Raw genomic sequence first — 19,389 nt, 5'->3', positions numbered from 1 at the left:
GAGAGTCCTTACAACACCTGGGGGGTGGGGAACGGCAGTGTCAAACCTTGTCCTGCAATCTCCCCAATGCTGCCTCTTCATATCAGCAGCAGTTCATGGAGAAGCAATATGTGATTCTCTCTCCCTCTTCTCCCTACTCATATCTTCCTCTCCCTTACAACTAGGGTATAGAGTTTCTGAATTTTAAAGAACTATATTCAGGGGGTAATGTTTACGGTTTACGTTTGGGTAAAAAAATCAGGTTTGTATTCTAAAAAAAATCCAGGTTTTATTTTATGCTTCAAGTACAGTAACATCTGCCGGGAAAACATTTCTGTAATAAAACCTCTCCTTTCCGGCATTTGCAAATGATGCGAACGGAGGAACAAACACTCAACATCACAGTTAGCTTTGGCACCCGGACTAACGTTATGGCAACTTTGCTTAAGCTAAGTTATCAGATTCCAGCATTAATGTTTCCTCAGCTTGCAATGAATATTTCTTTCTTATGGGACAGGATCAAACGTGATACTGAAGTCCAGATAACTTTCAATCTAGTGCTTCGTCCTCATCTACAATAACCTGTCACTATCAGAGAAGATTTGTCGGGTACGATTTGATCTTTATAAAATCTCTGCATCCTAATAAGCTGTGCTTCACAGGGCTGGAACAGGGAACTGCAACATCAGAATGTCTTCGATGCTTCTGACCTGCTCCCCTCCTCCCGGATATGAGAACCAGGCTCTCATCTGAAACTATTCACCACAGAGCTGACATTTTTTAATAAAACCTCCAAGGCTCAGGCTGGCCCTGGGGAAGCAGGGCCACATCTGAGTTGAAGTACTCAATGCGTGCTCTTTCTACCTGCCTCTTTTGCTCTCAAACCGCCAATAAACTTTCTTCTTCTTCTTAAATAATGCCCTCACTGAAGGGAGTTTTCCAAGCTGGTCTAATTTCCTGGGCTTCTTAGACTAATTATAGTAACAAATAGTAACTGTGTTATTTGTAAAGGGTGTACTATGTCCCAAGCCCTGGGGTAAATACAAGGAACTGCAGAAGCAGTGTGGCCTAGTACATAGAGCGTGGGCTTGGGGGTCAGAAGGACCTGGGTTCTATTCAAAACTCCACCACTTGCCTGTTGTGTCACCTTGGGTAAATCCCTTCACTTCTCTGTGCCTCAATTACCTCATCTGTAAAATACGGATTAAGACTGTGAGCCCTGTGTGGGGCATGGATTGTGTCCACCCCGATTAGCTTGAATCAACCGTAGAACTTAGAATGGTACCTTGCACATTGTAAATGCTTAACAAACACCAAAAGAAGAAGATTGGACACAGTCCCTGATCCACAATGTGGCTCTCAGTCTATGAAGGAGCAGAATCAGGTATTTACTCTCCATTTTACAGATGAGGAAACTGAGGCACAGAGAAGTTAAGTGGTTTTCCCCAGATTACACAGCAGGCGAGTGACAGAGCCAGGATTAGAACCCAGGTCTTCTGACTCTCAGGTTTGTGCTCTTTCTACCAGGCCATACTGCTTCTAATGTTTGCAAGGTGCTTCCTTGCAACATACATAACATCCGAAGAAAATTAAAAAAAAAAAAACGAACATGATTTCTACAGATAAGAACATTAAGAAACATCAATACGGGGTAGTGAGTTGGTTGTCTGCTTTGTCTTCTATCCTAAGTTTTAGGAATGGATCATTTAATATCTTTAATTTTCTCTTCATCCCTAACTCCCCCACCAGTAATACCTTATGAACCACTCAGCCATGAATTTATCCAAACCCCTCTTGAACCTTCTGATTTTTTTTTTGGCTTCCTGTAATAAATTTCATGCTTACCACTCACTGTATTCTCTTTGGATTTGAACCCATCCCCTTTAGGTTTCATCCCAATGTTGAGGGATGTAGGGAATAACAATTCCTTGTTTATCATGTCCACACCAAACATGACATAAGCACAGATCTCATTCTATTTCCATCTCAACATTTCCTCAGAATGAATGAAGCCTCTTCTTGCAGGAACCATGTCAAAATGATCGGTTCAGTGCTAGGAGAACTATGGAAATAATACTTGGGTTTTTTTTGTTGTTTTCTTCAAGAAAGTCACATTTACTGCACCATTCCTCTTTCCCAAACCAACATTTTGGCCTTAAAGGAGAAGAAACAAGAATCACGTTTCCTCACTCACTTCCATCTTTTGAGTTTTGTTTAATTTGGGAGACTGAAATATTCACACTTTGAAAAAAAAATACACGGCCTATTAGTTCTCCATCCAACCACTGGGACTTAGCCTGAAGGGGAGAGAACCATGAGCTTACTTAAAAGATCTGTGTGTAAGGAATGCGGGAGAATGGGCAACGGTTCACTTCGCCTCTAATCATTAAGTCCCGGAGTCTGGGCAAGGAACAGAAACGGGAAGCTGGGACCCTCTTGTGGCCACGGGGACTTTGGGAATTGGGGACTTCAGCCCTACTCGTCACTGGGAAAAGCGACAGACTCTGGAGGGGACAGGGGTGCAGAAGCTGGAATAGCCACCATCATCATCATCAATCGTATTTGAGTGCTTACTGTGTGCAGAGCACTGTACTAAGCGCTTGGGAAGTACAAATTGGCAACATATAGAGACAGTCCCTACCCAACAGTGGGCTCACAGTCTAAAAGGGGGAGACAGAGAACAAAACCAAACATAGTAACAGAATAAAATAAATAAAATAGAATAGATATGTACAAGTAAAATAAATAAATAAATAAATAAATAGAGTAATAAATATGTATAAACATATATACATATATACAGGTGCTGTGGGGAAGGGAAGGAGGTAAGATGAGGGGATGGAGAGGGGGACGAGGGGGAGAGGAAGGAAGGGGCTCAGTCTGGGAAGGCCTCCTGGAGGAGGTGAGCTCTCAGTAGGGCCTTGAAGGGAGGAAGAGAGCTAGCTTGGCGGATGGGCAGAGGGATTGGGGGCATTCCAGGCCCGGGGGATGACGTGGGCCGGGGGTCGATGGTGGGACAGGCGAGAACGAGGTACGGTGAGGAGATCAGCGGCGGAGGAGCGGAGGGTGCAGGCTGGGCTGTAGAAGGAAAGAAGGGAGGTGAGGTAGGAGCGGGCAAGGTGATGGACAGCCTTGGAGCCCAAGGTGAGGAGTTTCTGCCTGATGCGCAGATTGATTGGTAGCCACTGGAGATTTTTGAGGAGGGGAGTAATATGCCCAGAGCATTTCTGGACAAAGATAATCCGGGCAGCAGCACCAGCACGGTGAGGGAAAAAAAAATGTGGTATGTTAGGTGCTTACTATGTGTCAAGCACTGTTCTAAGCGTTGGGGTAGATATCAGCTGATCAGGTTAATAATAATAATGGTGGCATTTGTTAAGCGCTTACTATGTGCAAAGCACTGTTCTAAGCGCTGGGGAGGATACAAGGTGATCAGGTTGTCCCACGTGGGGCTCACAGTCTTCATCCCCATTTTACAGAGGAGGTAACTGAGGCACAGAGAAGTTAAGTGACTTGCCCCAAGTCACACAGCTGACAAGCGGTGGATCCGGGATTTGAACCCATGACCTCTGACTCCACAGACCCTATTCCGCATAGGACTCCCAGTCTGAATCCCCATTTTACAGATGAGGTAACTGAGGCCCAGAGAATTGAAGTGAGTTGCCCGAAGTCACACAGTGGACAAGTGGCGGACCAGGATTGGAACCCAAGTCTTCTGGCTCCCAGGACTGTGGTCAGGCAGGGGAACACTGACTTCCATCTGGGCTGAGCTGGTTCTGCAAAACTCCCCAGGAAATAGGCGTGAACAGGGCTCGGGAGTCAGCCGACCGTTTGAGGAATGTGAGCTCCTCCGCTTCTGACCACCCGCCACCACATCGTGAGGGGGTCGTCGGGCCCCTGGCCCCAGATCCCACGGGGTACGGAGCTTGGCAAACAGCCCAAGACCGTAGGCCTAAGGGACTTCCCTGCAAACTGGGGTTTGATAAAGGCCCCCAGAAGCTCTGGAGAGCTGGACTTCTACCAGAGTTGGAAACTTGGGGCTGAGCCCTGAGGAGAGTTGGTTGTGAGGGTAGGGCTTAGGACAAAGAGGAAGAGAGAGGAAAAGTGGGACAGTCAGTCAGTACTGAGCACTTGTGAAAGTACTGAAGAACAACGAACAGACACACACTAATGGCTATTATCCCATGGGGATGATGCTTGCCCTCTCCCACCTGAAACTGGTGCCCCTGATTCTTCTGCAGTCACCACCCACCAAGTGAGATTTGCTGGAGATCCTTCCAGGATGTCCCTGGCACTAAAGGCCTAAGAAAAGCCAAGCTCTAACAAGGGCCAAGCCGAGGGATGAGAAGCTCAGAAGGAGGATGGATTTCCTACCTTCCACGCCACTTGGTAGCATCCTCCAGGATGCAAAGTGGAGAATCTTTCTGTCTCCAAAGCCCTTGAGTACCTTGGAGGAAGCTTCTCCAGAAGACAGGACTACTCTTCATTACCTGTGGGTTTAGGTGTTTCTGCCTCAGTTTCCTACCCCCAGCACCTCCCAAGAGCCCCTCTCTCCGAGCTGGAAACACAAGTTGCCCAGTGAGATTTTCGCCTTCAGGTGTGAGTCACGGAAGCTGGTCTGCCAGTCAGTTGGTCAGTCAATTATATTTACTGAGCACTTACTGTGTGTAGAGCACAGTACCAACCGCTCGGGAGAGTACACTATAACAGTATAACAGACACGATCCCTGCCCACAATGAGCTCACAGTCTGACTAAACGATTCAATAGATGGTAACTTCCATGTGGTCAGGTCATGTACCTACCACTCTCCCAAATGCTTAGAAAAGTACAGTGAAGGCTCCATGGAAGGGCAATGGAAGCTCACGCCCTCCTGGCAAATATGCAGAGATGGGCACCTGGCTCCTAGGCCTTAAAGAACCAACCCCCAAAGCCCTCTAGGGCCCCTTGGACTGCTGGGGCCAAGCAAGATCAAAGCCCAGCTTGGATGACAGTAGCTGTCCCCAGCCTGGGAGCATCACTCAGGTGACAACGTCTCTGGCTACAGCTCTCCTGAAGAGCAAGTAGCATGATTCTGCCAATCAATCATATTTACTGAGCGCTTTCTGTGTGCAGAGTACCGTATTAAGCAGTGGGGAGAGTACAATATCACAATATAACAGAGTTGGTAGATACAATCCCTGCCCATGAGCTTACGGTCCAGAGGGGGAGACGGACAATAATATACATAAATGAATTACAGATACGTACATAAGTGCTGTGGGGCTGAGGGAGGAGTGAATAAAGTGGGTAAATCCAGTGCAAAGGTGATGCAGAAGGGTGTGGGAGAAGAAGAGATGAGGGCTTAGTCAGGGAAGGTACCTTGGAGGAGATATGCCTTCAATAAGGCTTTGAAGGTGGGGAGAGTAACTGTCTATATGATATGAAGAGGGAAGGCCTTCTACGCCGGAGGCAGGATGTGGGTGAAATGTTGGTGGAGAAACAGAGGAGACTGAGGTACAGTGAGTACGCTGGCACTAGAGAAACTCGGTACGTGAGATGGGTTGTCGTCGGACAGCAGCAAAGTACACAAGAGGGGGCAAGGAGATTAAATGCTTTAAAGCCGATGGAAAGGAGTTTCTGTTTGATCCAGAGATGAATGGACAACCGCTGGAGGTTTTTGAGAAGTGGGGAAACATGGACTGAATGTTTTTGTAGGAAAGTGACCTGGGCAGCAGAGCGAGGTATCGACTGGAGTGGGGAGGGACAGGAGGAAGGGAAATTAGCAAAGACTCTGTATGGAAATTAAGGCAGAATAGGGCAAGTGCTAATCCCCAATCCCAATCCCCAAACCAATACACAACCCCTCTTTGATAAAGGTCCCGCATGCCCTTCTACCACCCCGCAACTTCAAACCAGAACTCGTCCTGTCACCAAAATGTGCGTGTTTCTGTCTGGTTGAGGCCCTGAGTCTCTTCTGGCCAGGAAGACTTTAGATCAACTCATTCTCTCCTTCTCCTCCCCTACCCCTTCTTTCCATAGCCCTTGGGGAGACTTTCTCATTATCTGAACAGTAATATTATGTTCATGACTTGTAAAATGATGACTGACATGACTGTATTATTTCTATTGCCAATATGAAACGACGGATGTATTGGCTGGAAATTGATAATAAGGGCAAATAGTCACATATTTACTCACATTGTTTTCTTGGTTTTTGTTGTTCTTTAAGAGCGTGATGACACAATTATGGATGAAGAAAGCGAGGGTGAGGATTCCGGTTAGGTGGGGAAACAGAACTCTGAGCTCTGGGGGAAAGAAGAGAAAACATCACACCTCTGCACCAGGGAGTTTGGCATTGAGTCCCAAAGCACATCAACCATCATTATAATCAATTATCATCATCATCATCAACAGCGTTTACTTACTGTGTGCAGGACACTTTACTAAGCACTAGAGTATAATACAATAATAATTGTGGTGTGTGTTAAGCTTGTACTATGTATCAAACACTATACTAAGTGCTAGAGTAAATGCAAGATAATCAAGTCCCCCGTGGGGCTCACAGTCAAAGTAAAAGGGAGACTAGGTACTGAATCCCCATTTTGCAGATGAAGCCACTGAGGCACAGAGAAGTTAAGTGAGTTGCCCAAAGTCACACAGCAGGCAAGTGGTGGAGTTGGGACTACTCTCGGGCCCAGGCTCTTTCCACTGGACCACGCTGTTTCTCTAAAGTGGACTTGGTAGACGCGTTCCCTGTCTGTAATGAGCTTCCAGTCAGCCTATCAATCAACTCTAGGGCTTGAGTCCCGCCCAGAGAGTACAGATACACAAATGGCCTCAAGTTCTCCTCCCAGTCCTCAAGACTCCTGAATAATAATTTGAAAAATGGGGCATGAATGGAAAGAGAAAGTTAGGAAAGGGGAGAAAGAAGACCTATCTTGTCTTTGAAGCTTCCCTTGTGGTGTTTATAGGAAGAGAAATGAGTTTCCCTTGGGAAAGAACTTGGAATTAAGGAAGAAATATGTACAGAACACCACACTCTTCTGCCACAAGAGATGGATTAGTGCAGCTATAAAAACAAATACTGACTCTCATGTCTGGAGCCTAAAGGAAATTTAATATACTGTAAAAGGACAATCATTCAAATATCTGTTATCTGAATTGAGATTAACTTGGATTTAATAAAACAAAAAGGCTTGGATTCTAAACAAAATTGGGCAAAAGTCTTTCCAAATAGTCAGTCCTATTTTTTCAGTATTGTCTACACTTCTGATCCTCTGAAATAGCTTCGGTCCCAATTAGTTATGATAATTACCTTTCTACTGAACCTTGCCTCTCCTTCCTAGTCTCCTTTTGGCTGGATTTTCATAGGAACCCATGCCTGGAGAAGTTTGGGAAGGGGGGATGCTAGGGAGGGGGAGAGGGTAACGGTAATTTTGGCAAACGCATAGGAGAGAATCAAATGATTGAACAGAATTGCTTGTGGGCTCAGTGTTTTCTGAAAACTGTACCACAGGCGCGTGAATGGGGAAACTATTTCCTGTCTCTCAGCATCAACAGGCTGAGCTCAGGGCAATAAAAAGAAGGATCAGGCCAGAACCGGGGGGCCTCAAGGAGACAATGATACTGTTTCCACTGTGGGTCATGGCAAAACTTCTGCAGCATCAGAAAGGGAAAGAGAGGAGGGCAGGATCACTGCCTCCAGCAGTGGCTGCGGCGAAGGACTATTTAACGCGTGGAGTGGCATGGTAGCGTGTTCTTCTCCACCAAATCAATCAATCAGTGGTATTTATTGAGTGCTTACTATGTGTGTAGCACAGTACTAAGAGCTTGGGGAACGCCAATATGACAGAAGGGGCAGGCGCATTCCCTGCCCGTGATAAGATACCATAAGACCAGATTTCCAACCCTTTGCAAGTAGTAGGGCAACACTAGGTACCTTCTCATTCATTCAATGGTATTTATTGAGTGCTTACTATGTGCAAAGCACTGTACTAAGCGCTTGGGAGAGTACAATACAACAGACACATTCCCTGCCCACAGTGAGCTCACAGTCCCCTATTCCCTCTCTCTCCTGCGTTGTCTTTGCGCTTGGATTTGTAACATTTATTCACCTCACCCTCAGCCCACCCAGCTCTCTTTTTCCATGCCCAAATTGATCCTTGGGGACTTCGATATCAACATAGATGTTCCTGACGACCCTTCTGCTGTTCATCTTCTATCACTCCTCAACTATGCTGACCTCCTGCTCCACCCCACCTCGCCCACTCACCAACTTGCACGCACATTCCATCTCATCGTCTCTAACCCCGGCACAATCTCTACCCTCATCAACTCTGAAATCCCTCTCTCAGACCACAGCCTCCTTCCCAGAAATCTGTACTATTCCCCCACAGACCGCCGATCTCTGGATCCCACCTAATTTTCTCAACTCATCATGCCCCACTTGGCCTCCATCCACAAACTATCCACCCTCGATAACTAAACAGACGTTCTCAACTCACTCGCTCCCCTATCCCTTCATCGATCTCATTCCACTGAGTCACGGCTTTGGATCACTTGCACAGTTCACCTCCTTCGCTCTTCTGCTCAAGCTATAGAGCACCGCTGGAGGAAATCTAAATATCAGGCCGACATTGTCCACTTCTCATTTATCCTTGCATGCCTTAACTCTGCCCTCTCCTCTACCCAGCAAAGCTATTTCTCCACCCTTATTGACATCCTTGCCCATCACCCTCGCCAGTTGTTCCAGACAGTTAATCCCTCCTCAGGTCCCCTGTCTCCCCCTTCCCCCATCCCTTGCCCCCAATGAGCTGGCCACCTACTTTATTAAGAAAATTGACACCATCAGGGATGAGCTTCCTAAAATCACCCCTGACCCTCCTCAGTCCCTCCTCCTTCTGGTCCCCTCTTCAACTCTCCCATCTTTTCCAGCAGTATCTCTAGAAGAGATCTCCTGCCTCCTCCCAAAGCCACCCCCTCCACCTGTGTATCCGACCCCATTCCTTAGCACCTTATCAAAACTCTCACCCCTCCTTTCTTCCCTCCTAACATCCACCTTCAACCGTTCGCTCTCCAATGGCTTCTTTCCCACTGCTTTCATATATGCTCATGTCTCCCCAACCTACAAAAACCCTCCCTTGTCTCCACGACTCCCTCCAGTTACCGTCCCATCTCCCTCCTACCATTCCTCTCCAAACTCCTTTAGCGAGTTGTCTACATCCAACATTTCAAATTCCTCTCCTCCAATTCTTTCCTCGACCCCTCCAAGCTGGCTTCCGTCCCCTTCACTCCATGGAAACCACCCTCTCAAAGGTCACCAATCATCACCTTCTTGCCAAATCCGACGGCCTCTACTCCATCCTAATCCTCCTCGACCTCTCAGGTGCCTTCAAAACTGTGGACCACCCCCTTCTCCTGGAAACGTTATCCCACCTTAGCTTCACTGACTGTCCTCTCCTTGTTCTCCTCTTCCCTCTCTGGCCGTTCATTCTCAGTCTCCTTCGCAGGCTCTTCCTCTGCCTCCCACCCCCTCCCTAACTGTGGGGGCTCCTCAAGGTTCAGTTCTGGGCCCCCTTCTATTCTCCATCTACATGCCTTCCCTTGGAGAATTCATTAGCTCCCCTGGCTTCAATTACCACCTCTATGTGGATGATACCCAAATCTCCATCACCAGCCCTGGTCTCTCTCCTCCTCTCCAGTCTCGCATCTCCTCCTGACTTTAAGGCATCTCTACTTGGATTTCCTCCTGTCACCTCAAGCGTACCATGTCCAAAACAGAGCTCCTTATCTTCCCACCCAAACCCTGTCCTCCCCCTGACTTTCCCATCACTGCAGATGGCACCACCATCCTTCCTGTCTCACAAGCCCTTAACCTTGGTGTCATCCTTGACTCCTCTATATCATTCAACCCATCACTAAATCCTATCAGTCCCACCTTCACAACACTGCTAAAATCTGCCCTTTCCTCTCCATCCAAACTGCTACCAAGTTAATACAATCACTCATCCTATCCCGCCTGGATTACTGCATCGGCCTCCTGGCTGACCTGCCAGCCTCTTGTTTCTCCCCACTCCAGTCCTTAAATCACTGTACTGCCCGGATCATTTTTCTACAAAAACATTCAGAACATGTCAACCCGCTCCTCAAAAAACTCCAGTGGTCACCCACCCACCTCCGCATCAAACAAAAACTCTTCACCACTAGTTTTAAAGCACTCGACTACCCTCTTACCTTACCTTGCTTCTCTCCTTCTACAAGCAGCATACTTCGCTCCTCTGGTGCTAACCTTCTCACTGTGCCTCAATCTCGCCTGTCTCACTGCCGATCCCTCGCCCACGTTCTGCCTCTGGCCTGGAACACCCTCCCTCCTCAAATCTGACAATTACCCTCCCCCACTTCAAAGCCTTATTGGAGGCCCATTTCCTCCAAGAGGCCTTCCCAGACTAAGCTCCACTTTTCCTCATCTCCCATTCCCTTCTGTCACCTGACCTGCTCCCTTTGCAATTCCCCCCTCCCAGCCCCACAGCATTTATGTACTTATCTATAATTTTATTTATTGTATTGACATCTGTCTCCCCACCTCTAGACTGTAAGCTTATTGGGGGCAGGGAATGTGACTGTTGTTGTACTGTACTCTCCCAAGCTCTTGCTACAAGGCAAACAGTAAGTGCTCAATAAATGCTAGACTTCTAGACTTCTTCTTCTAGACTTTGAGCCTGCTGTTTGGTAGGGACCGTCTCTTTATGTTGCCAACTTGTACTTCCCAAGCGCTTAGTACAGTGCTCTGCACACAGTAAGCGCTCAATAAATACGATTGAATGAATGAATGAAATGCTGTTGAATGAATCAATAATTCATTTTAATGCCTGTCTCCCCCTCTAGACTATAAACTCATTGAGGGCTGGGAATGTGTGTCTCCCAACTGTTACAATGTACTCCCCTGAGCGCTTAACACAGTGCTCTGCATGTAGTAAATGCCCAATACATATGCCAAGAAGGACCCTTTCCCAAAAGGGGGAGGATGTCTTGCGCCCATACTGTGGCAACTATGGTCACCCCCTTGTACATCGTATCTGATAAGCGTTTACTGCCTAAAGCACTTCAGCCAGCCCAGGGAAAAGATGCAAGGATAATAACGCAATACAGGGTGTTTGGCGGCACAAAGATGGCCAATCAACCCATCAATCAACGGTTTTTTACTGAGCGCTTACCATGTGCAAAGCACTGGACTAAGCCCTTGGGAGAATCCAACAGAATTATTCATTCATTCAATCGTATTTATTGAGCACAACTGTGTGCTAAGCACTGTACTAGGCTCTTAGAAGAGCACAATAACAGACACATTCCCTTCCCACAATGAGCTCACATCTAGAGGGTTCACCATTATAACGTGGAGATGTTCATGCTGTGGCCATGTCATGGAGACCTTAAAGATTATTATTATTATTAACAATAATAACGGTACGTGTTACGTGCTTACTACGTGCCAAGCACTGTTCGAAGTGCTGGGGTAGATACAAGTTAATCAGACACTCACAAGCAGTCCGACTCAAGATCCAAGTTCCCAAACTGCCACCGCTGCTGGTGAGAGCTTTGGGGGAAAGCACATGGCTCTTCTCTCTGGTGCCAAGACTACTGTGAAGGGGCATTCACCCGCTGGCAGGTCATGAGGTCAGTTGCACTTGAAAGAAACTCTTGAAAACACAATTCCATGGCAGCGAGGGAATCCTTCTCCAGCAACAGCGAGGACCAAATGAAAAAGGAGAAAAAAAATCCTGGAACTTGGTAAGGCTCGATTCATTTTGCTGCCAATAGCACTGCTCTTTTCCAGATATTTCTTAGAAGCCAAGAGATCTATCTTCTGGAAACACTTTGAGTGCCAGAGATGGGAATTTACTGATGCTATAACATCATTTCCCAAGAATGGCCTTGGCCGTCTCTCCCAGATATCAGCAAACAGAAGGTTGGCACCTAAAAGCAAGCCCGCACACCCACCCCTGACACCGATTTTCCTGCCTATTTAGAAAGCTGGTCGCGTTCACCGCCCTCCAATGATGATGTCAGAGGGGGAGGGTTCCCACTGGATCTACGCCTGATCATTTTATCTGATCAACTGGTCACTAGTTGGTTGTTGATTCTGGTTCAGTGTAGACTTCGTAGGTGGCGTTCTTACAGTGGCCTTGGCTCAAGTCACCTAGAGAAACGGCCAACGAGAGGGAGAGTTCTTGAAGTGCTTGGGGCAAGCGATGGGTCGTCTTCCCAGCAACTGGCTTCGGGTGTGTGGCCACAATGAATCAGCTACACCTTACAGCTGCAAAGACCGCGTGAGTTCTGGCCAAACCGGATGAACAGACTGATGCGGTAATTATAATGGTATCAACTACCGAGAAGCGGTGTGGCTCGGCCTCAAAGAACGCTAGACTGCAAGCTCGTTGTGGGCAGGGAACATGTCTGTTTACTGCTGTATTTTACTCTCCCAAGTGCTTAGAAAGTGCTCCGTACACAGTAAGCGATCAATAAATATGACAATGAATGAACGAACGAACTGGATTGGAAGTTAGGTGGCCCAAGGTCTAGTGGCTTGGTGGATAGAGCACAGACCTGGGAGTCAGAGGACATGGGTTCTAATCCCAGCTCTGCCACTTGTCTGCTATGTGACCTTGGGCAAGCCATTTAACTTCTCTGTGCCTCAGTTACCTCATCTGTAAAATGGGGATTCAGACTGTGAGCCCCACAAGGGACAACCTGCTTACCTTGAATCTACCCCAGTGCTTAGAACAGTGCTTGGTATATAGTAAGCGCTTAACAAATATCATTATTATTACTATTATTAATTAATAATAATAATGTTAATCCCCACTTCACTGAAGGCCCAATGGGTGTAATGAACTTGATGGTGCGCTTGGGAAAGAACAACAGAAGCTAGGGAAACTTTTTCTGGCAGCGAGGAGTTTACACTCTAACTGAGGAGAAAGATGCAAAAATATTTATAAGCAGATTAAACAATTGAGTGTACAACTGACTATGCAGATATACACCAGGGCTGCAATGGATACAAAAGAAACAGCAAAGCGCTAGAACTGCTGTTAATAAGAATAATAATAATAATGATGGCATTTGTTAAGCGCTTACTATGTGCAAAGCAGGTGATCAGGTTGTCCCACGGGGGGCTCACAGTTTTAATCCCCATTTTACAGATGACATAACTGAGGCACAGAGAAGTTAAGTGACTTGCCCAAAGTCACGCAGCTGACAGTTGGTGGAGCTGGAATTTGAACCCATGACCTCTGACTCCAAAGCCCGTGCTCTTTCCTCTGAGCCAGGCTGTTGATACAATTTGGGTTGCTGGCAATTAAATCGGGAAACACTGTCTCAGAGTGAAAATTTAGCAGGACTTCAAAACTGGGAGGAGCTGTGGGCTGCTGGATTTGTGGGGGAAAGATTTCCAGTTCAGGAGAACAGTGTGAGCAAGGAGACAAAGGCAGCAGAAGAATCAGGAATCCGACAGACAATTACGCTCCCCCTCTTCAAAACTTTACTGAAGGCCCATCTCCTCCAAGAGGCCTTCCAAGACTAAGCCCCACTTTTCTTTATCTCCCACTCGCTTCTGCGTTGCCCAGACTTGCTCCCTTTGCTCTCCCCTTCCCTCCCAGCCCCACGGCACTTTTGTACATATCTGCCACTTTATTTATTTGCACTGATGTCTGCCTCCCCACCTCTAGACTGTGAGCTCGCTGTGGGCAGGGAATGTCATTGTTTATTGTTGTACTGCACTTTCCCAAGCGCTTAGTACACTGCTCTGCACACAGTAAGAGCTTAATAATGACTGAATAAATGAATGAACACTATAACAGAAACTTTCCCGCCCACAAAGAACTTACAGTCTAGAGGATTTGTGACTCTTGGACATTTGATAGTCGCCCCAACCCCAACACACTTATGCATATATCTGCCAACCTACTCATTGTTCTACCAACTCAGTTATACTGTACTCTCCCAAGTGCTTAGTACAGTTCTCTGAATGCAGCAAGTGCTCAGTGAAGTGGAGCCGGGGTTTTGGAGTCAGAGGTCAGGGGTTCGAATCCTGGCTCTGCCACGTCTGCTGTGTGACCTTGGGCAAGTCATTTAACTTCTCTGTGCCTCAGTTACCTCATCTGTAAAAATGGGGATGAAGACTGGGAGCCCCCCGTGGGCCAACTTGGTCCCCTTGTAACCTCCCCAGCGCTTAGAACAGTGCTTTGCACATAGTAAGCGCTTAATAAATGCCATTATTATTATTATTATTATTATTATTATTATTATTAAGTACCATTGATTGACTGAAATGATATATTAAGAATTTTTTATTTATATAAATGTCTATCTCCCACCCTGGACAGTAAGGTCATATGGACAGGGAACATGTCCGCTAATTCTGCTGTAGTGTACTCTCCCAAGTGCTTAATACAATGCTCTACACAAAGCAAATGCTCAATAAACATAATAATCAATCGTATTTATTGAGCGCTTACTGTATGCACAGCACTGTACTAAGCACTTGGGAAGTACAAGTTGGCAACATATAGAGACAGTCCCTACCCAACAGTGGGCTCACAACAGATTGATTGATTCTGCTTGGGCTAATTTTAGGCAGGGCCAGGGGATAGAAACCAGGGCTGAGGTTCCCGCAGAGAGGGAGAGACACTAAAGATTTGTTCGTTCTGATCTGAATGGAAGTTAGAGCGAAGGAAATACCATACCCTCCTCCTCTTTTCACCTCTACAAATCACAAGTGCCCTCAGACAAAATGAACGAGGACCATTTTTAACATTCAGATGAGCACCACGCCACGGAAGATGGAATTAAGCGCTTACAATGAAACAGAGACGACAGTCACTTGTCATTTGAATCATTTCATCCAGGGGCTCTTACCTGGTACAAAAAACTCCGTTGGTGAGAGCCAGTGAAATTCCAAATGGAATCCAAGACGAGCAGCTTTTAAGGTGACAAGGAAAACCAGATAAATAACCGACACTGTGCCTGTCAGAGCAAACAGGAAAAGTTCATTATTCACCTTTATCTACAGGGAGCTTCCCAACATGGCTCCAATGCCACTCTACTAAAGAGAAGCAGCATAACCTAGTGGATAGAACACAGGCCTGGGAGTCTGAAGGATCTGGGTTCTAATCCTGTCTACACCCTTTGTCTGCTATGTGAACTTGGGCGAGTCGCTTCACTTCTTTGGGCCTCGGTTCCCTCATCTGTCAAATAGGGATTAAGACTGTGAGCCCCACGTGGGACAGGAACTGTGTCCAACCTGATTAGCTTGGATCTACCCCAGCGCTTAGTTTTGCAGTTTCATGATCTGGAATACTCTGATGGGAACATCTATAATAATAATAATAATAACAATAATAATAATAATAATAGCATTTGTTAAGCGCTTACTATTGCAAAGCACTGTTCTAAGCGCTGGGGAGGGGAAACAAGGTAATGAGGCTGTATTTCGTGGTGAATAAAGCAGGCAAGAGAACCTCTCGCCACAACCTTTTCGGGGAAAATTGTTTCGAAATGGCATTTTTGGTTTTGACAGGAGCAGCAGCGTGGCTCAGTGGAAAGAGCCCGGGCTTGGGAGTCAAAGATCATGGGTTCAAATCCCGGCTCTGCCAACTGTCAGCTTTGTGACCTTGGGCAAGTCACTTTGCTTCTCTGTGCCTCAGTTACCTCATCTGAAAAATGGGGATTAAGACTGTGAGCCCCATGTGGGAAAACCTGATAATAATAATAATAATAATAATAATAATAATGGCATTTATTAAGCGCTTACTATGTGCAAAGCACTGTTCTAAGTGCTGAGGCGGTACAAGGAAATCAGGTTGTCCCACGGGGGGCTCACAGGCTTCAATCCCATTTTACAGATGAGGGAACTGAGGCCCGGCTTACAAGGTGATCAGGCGGTCCCGCAGGAGGCTCACAGGCTTCATCCCCATTTTCCAGATGAGGCCCAGAGAAGTGAAGTGACTTGCCCAAACCTCCCCAGTGCTTAGAACAGTGCTTTGCACATAGTAAGTGCTTAAATGCCATCATTATTATTATTATTATTATTATTATTATTACAGAGCCTGGCACATAGTAAGTGCTTTATTCATTCATTCATTCAATCGTATTTATTGAGCGCTTCCTGTGTGCAGAGCACTGTACTAAGTGCTTGGGAAGTACAAGTTGGCAACATATAGAGACGGTCCCTACCCAACAGTGGGCTCAGTCTAGAAGGGGGAGACAGAGAACGAAACAAAACATATTAACAAAATAAAATCAAATAGCACTAAAAAAACACTGACCCAGAGGTCCAAGAACTCTAGAGGAGAATCTGGACCTCAACTGAAAATTCCTACAAGATGAGATATCACTGGAGGAAGAAATCAATCAGTCAAAGAAGACAGAAGGACAAAGAGAAAATAGTTAAAGAAGGGAAGGAGTTGAAGGGCCAGGAAATCGCCTGGAAGGAAGAACACTTAAGTGGTTTGTATCCTCGCCACATGAGAGCCTTTCAGCAGGCTGGGAGCGGGGAAAACACCTCCATTTCTCTTGGACCCAATCTGATGCATCTGGGCGGAGAGAAGACGGGCCAGGCATTGGGAGAATGAGCTAATAATAATAATTGTGGTATTTGTTAAGTGCTTACTAAGTAAAGGGCACTGTACTGAGCGCTGGAGTGGATACGAACAAATCAGGTTGAACACAATCCCAGTCCCACCTGGGAATCACGGTCTTGATCTCCATTTTCCAGATGAGGGAACTGAGGCCCAGAGAGAGCTCACCTCCTCCAGGAGGCCTTCCCAGACTGAGCCCCCTTTTTCCTCTCCTCCTCCCCATCCCCCTGCCCTACCTCCTTCCCCTCCCCTCAGCACTTGTCTATATTTGTACAGATTTATTACTCTATTTATTGTACTTGTACATGTTTGCTATTCTATTTATTTTGTTAATGATGTGCATATAGCTTAATTCTATTCGTTCTGATGATTTTGACACCTGTCTACATGATTTGTTTTGTTGTCTGTCTCCCCCTTCTAGACTGTGAGCCCGTTGTTGGGTAGGGACCGTCTCTATATGTTGCCAACTTGTAATAGTAATAATAATAATGATACTAATAATAATAATGGCATTTGTTAAATGCTTACTACGTGCAAAGCACTGTTCTAAGTGCTGTGGAGGTTACAAGGTGATCAGGTTGTCCCACGGGGGGCTCACAGTCTTAACCCCCATTTTACAGATGAGGGAACTGAGGCACAGAGAAGTTAAGTGACTTGCCCAATGTCACACAGCTGACAATTGGTGGAGCCGGGGTTAAAACCCATGACCTCTGACTCCAAAGCCCGGGCTCTTTCCACTGAGCCACGCGGCTTCCCAAGTGCTTAGTACAGTGCTCTGCATACAGTAAGCACTAAATAAATACGATTGAATGAATGAATGAATGTTCTGCACAAAGTAAGCGCTCAAAGACGATTGAATGCATGAATGAAGGGACTTGCCAAGGTCACGCAGCAGACAAGTGACTGAGCTGGAATTAGAACCCAGGACCTTCTGCCTCCGAGGCCTGTGTCCTATCCAATAGGTCACGCTGCTTCTCCCTTTTGACTGCTCTCAAAGCTGTGCAGGACCAGGCGAGCAGAACACTGCACATAGTAAGCGCTCAATAAATACGATTGATGATGATGATGATGATGATGCTCCCCCAGCCTGGACCCCCACTCCCATCACGGACACTGCGGCTCTCCCCAAATATTTTTTTAAATGCTATTTCTTAAGCACTCACTATGCTCCAGGCACTGAACGAGGCATGGGGGTAGAGACAAGTTAATAATAATAATAATAATGGCATTTATTAAGCGCTTACTATGTGCAAAGCATTGTTCTAAGCGCTGGGGAGGTTACAAGGTGATCAGGCTGTCCTACTGGGGGCTCACAGTCTTCATCCCCATTTTACAGATGAGGGAACTGAGGCACAGAGAAGTTAAGTGACTTGCCAAGAGCCACACAGCTGACAGTTGGCGGAGGCAGGATTTGAACCCATGACCTCCGACTCCAAAGCCCGGGCTCTTTCCACTGAGACACGCTGCTTCTCTTATCAGTTTGGACACAGTCCCTGTCCCATATGGGACTCACAGTCTCAATCCCCATTTTACAGATGCGGCGACTGAGGCCCGGAGAAATGAAGTGACTTGCTCAAGGTCACAGAGGAGACAAGTGACAGAGCCGGGAACAGGACGCAGGTCCTTCTGACTCTCACTAGGCCACAATGTTTCACACTCAAATCCCTCTTAAAAGTCCAACTCCTCCAACACCATTTCCAAAATGGATTTCCCAGCACCCTGAGCTGATTCATCCCTTCAGTCAGCCCTGACACTTCCGAACTCATTTACACCCTCTTCAGTACTCAGGCACATATGTCTGCTGGATTTATTTTTGATCGCTCTGGTTGTAAATATTTTTACATGTGTCTCCCCGGTTTAAAATGGAAGCTCAGAAGGAGCCAGGAATCCTCCCTTCAAGGCCCTACTGAGAGCTCACCTCCTCCAGGAGGCCTTCCCAGACTGAGCCCCTTCCTTCCTCTCCCCCTCGTCCCCCTCTCCATCTTACCTCCTTCCCTTCCCCACAGCACCTGTATATATGTATATATGTTTGTACATATTTATTACTCTATTTATTTATTTAATTTACTTGTACATATCTATTCTATTTATTTTATTTTGTTAGTATGTTTGGTTTTGTCTCCTCCTTTTAGACTGTGAGCCCACTGTTGGGTAGGGACTGTCTCTATATGTTGCCAATTTGCACTTCCCAAGCACTTAGTACAGTGCTCTGCACACAGTAAGCGCTCAATAAATATGATTGATGATGATGACGATTAGCAGCGTGGCTCAGTGGAAAAAGCCTGGGCTTGGGAGTCAGAGGTCGTGGGTTCTAATCCCAGCTCCGCCACTTGTCAGCTGGGTGACTTCAAGCAAGTCATTTCACTTCTCTGTGCCTCAGTTCTCTCATCTGTAAAATGGGGATTAAGACTGTGAGCCCCACGTGGGACAACCTTGATTACCTTGGATCCCCCCTAGCACATAGAACAGTGCTTGGCACATAGTGCTTAACAAATACCAACATTATTATTATTATTCTCCATCTCCCAGGCGCTTAGTACAGTCCACCATCCCCATTGGGCATGGAAAGTGTCTACCTACACTGTTGTATTGGAATAATTAATAATAATTACAGTATCTGTTAAGGTATGTGCAAAGCACTGTTTTAAACGCTGGGGTAAACATAAGATTATCAGGTTGGCCGAGTCCCTGTGTCCCGCATGGGGCTCAGAGTCTAGACAGGAGGAAGTTGGATTTAATCACCATTTTACAGATAATGAAACTGAGGCACAGAGAAGTGAAATGACTTGCCTAAA

The 19,389-nt window shown here is 46.4% G+C and overlaps 1 protein-coding gene across 2 annotated transcripts in view; it reads right to left on the bottom strand.

Moving 5' to 3' along the window:
- The window catches only part of SLC38A9 (solute carrier family 38 member 9), a 73,693-nt gene that overhangs the window by 25,584 nt on the left and 28,720 nt on the right, over nucleotides 1-19,389 (bottom strand). For both annotated transcript variants that reach the window (XM_038765643.1, XM_038765644.1), the window contains 2 exons: nucleotides 14,874-14,981; nucleotides 6,159-6,265 (listed from right to left, as the gene is read on the bottom strand). In XM_038765643.1, coding sequence (XP_038621571.1) covers nucleotides 6,159-6,265; nucleotides 14,874-14,981 — 215 coding nt within the window. The remainder of the gene's footprint in view (nucleotides 1-6,158; nucleotides 6,266-14,873; nucleotides 14,982-19,389) is intronic.

This window comes from Tachyglossus aculeatus, chromosome 23 (genome assembly GCF_015852505.1).
Source record: "Tachyglossus aculeatus isolate mTacAcu1 chromosome 23, mTacAcu1.pri, whole genome shotgun sequence".
Taxonomy (NCBI): domain Eukaryota; kingdom Metazoa; phylum Chordata; class Mammalia; order Monotremata; family Tachyglossidae; genus Tachyglossus; species Tachyglossus aculeatus.
This window is presented reverse-complemented; position numbering and strand designations above follow the sequence as displayed.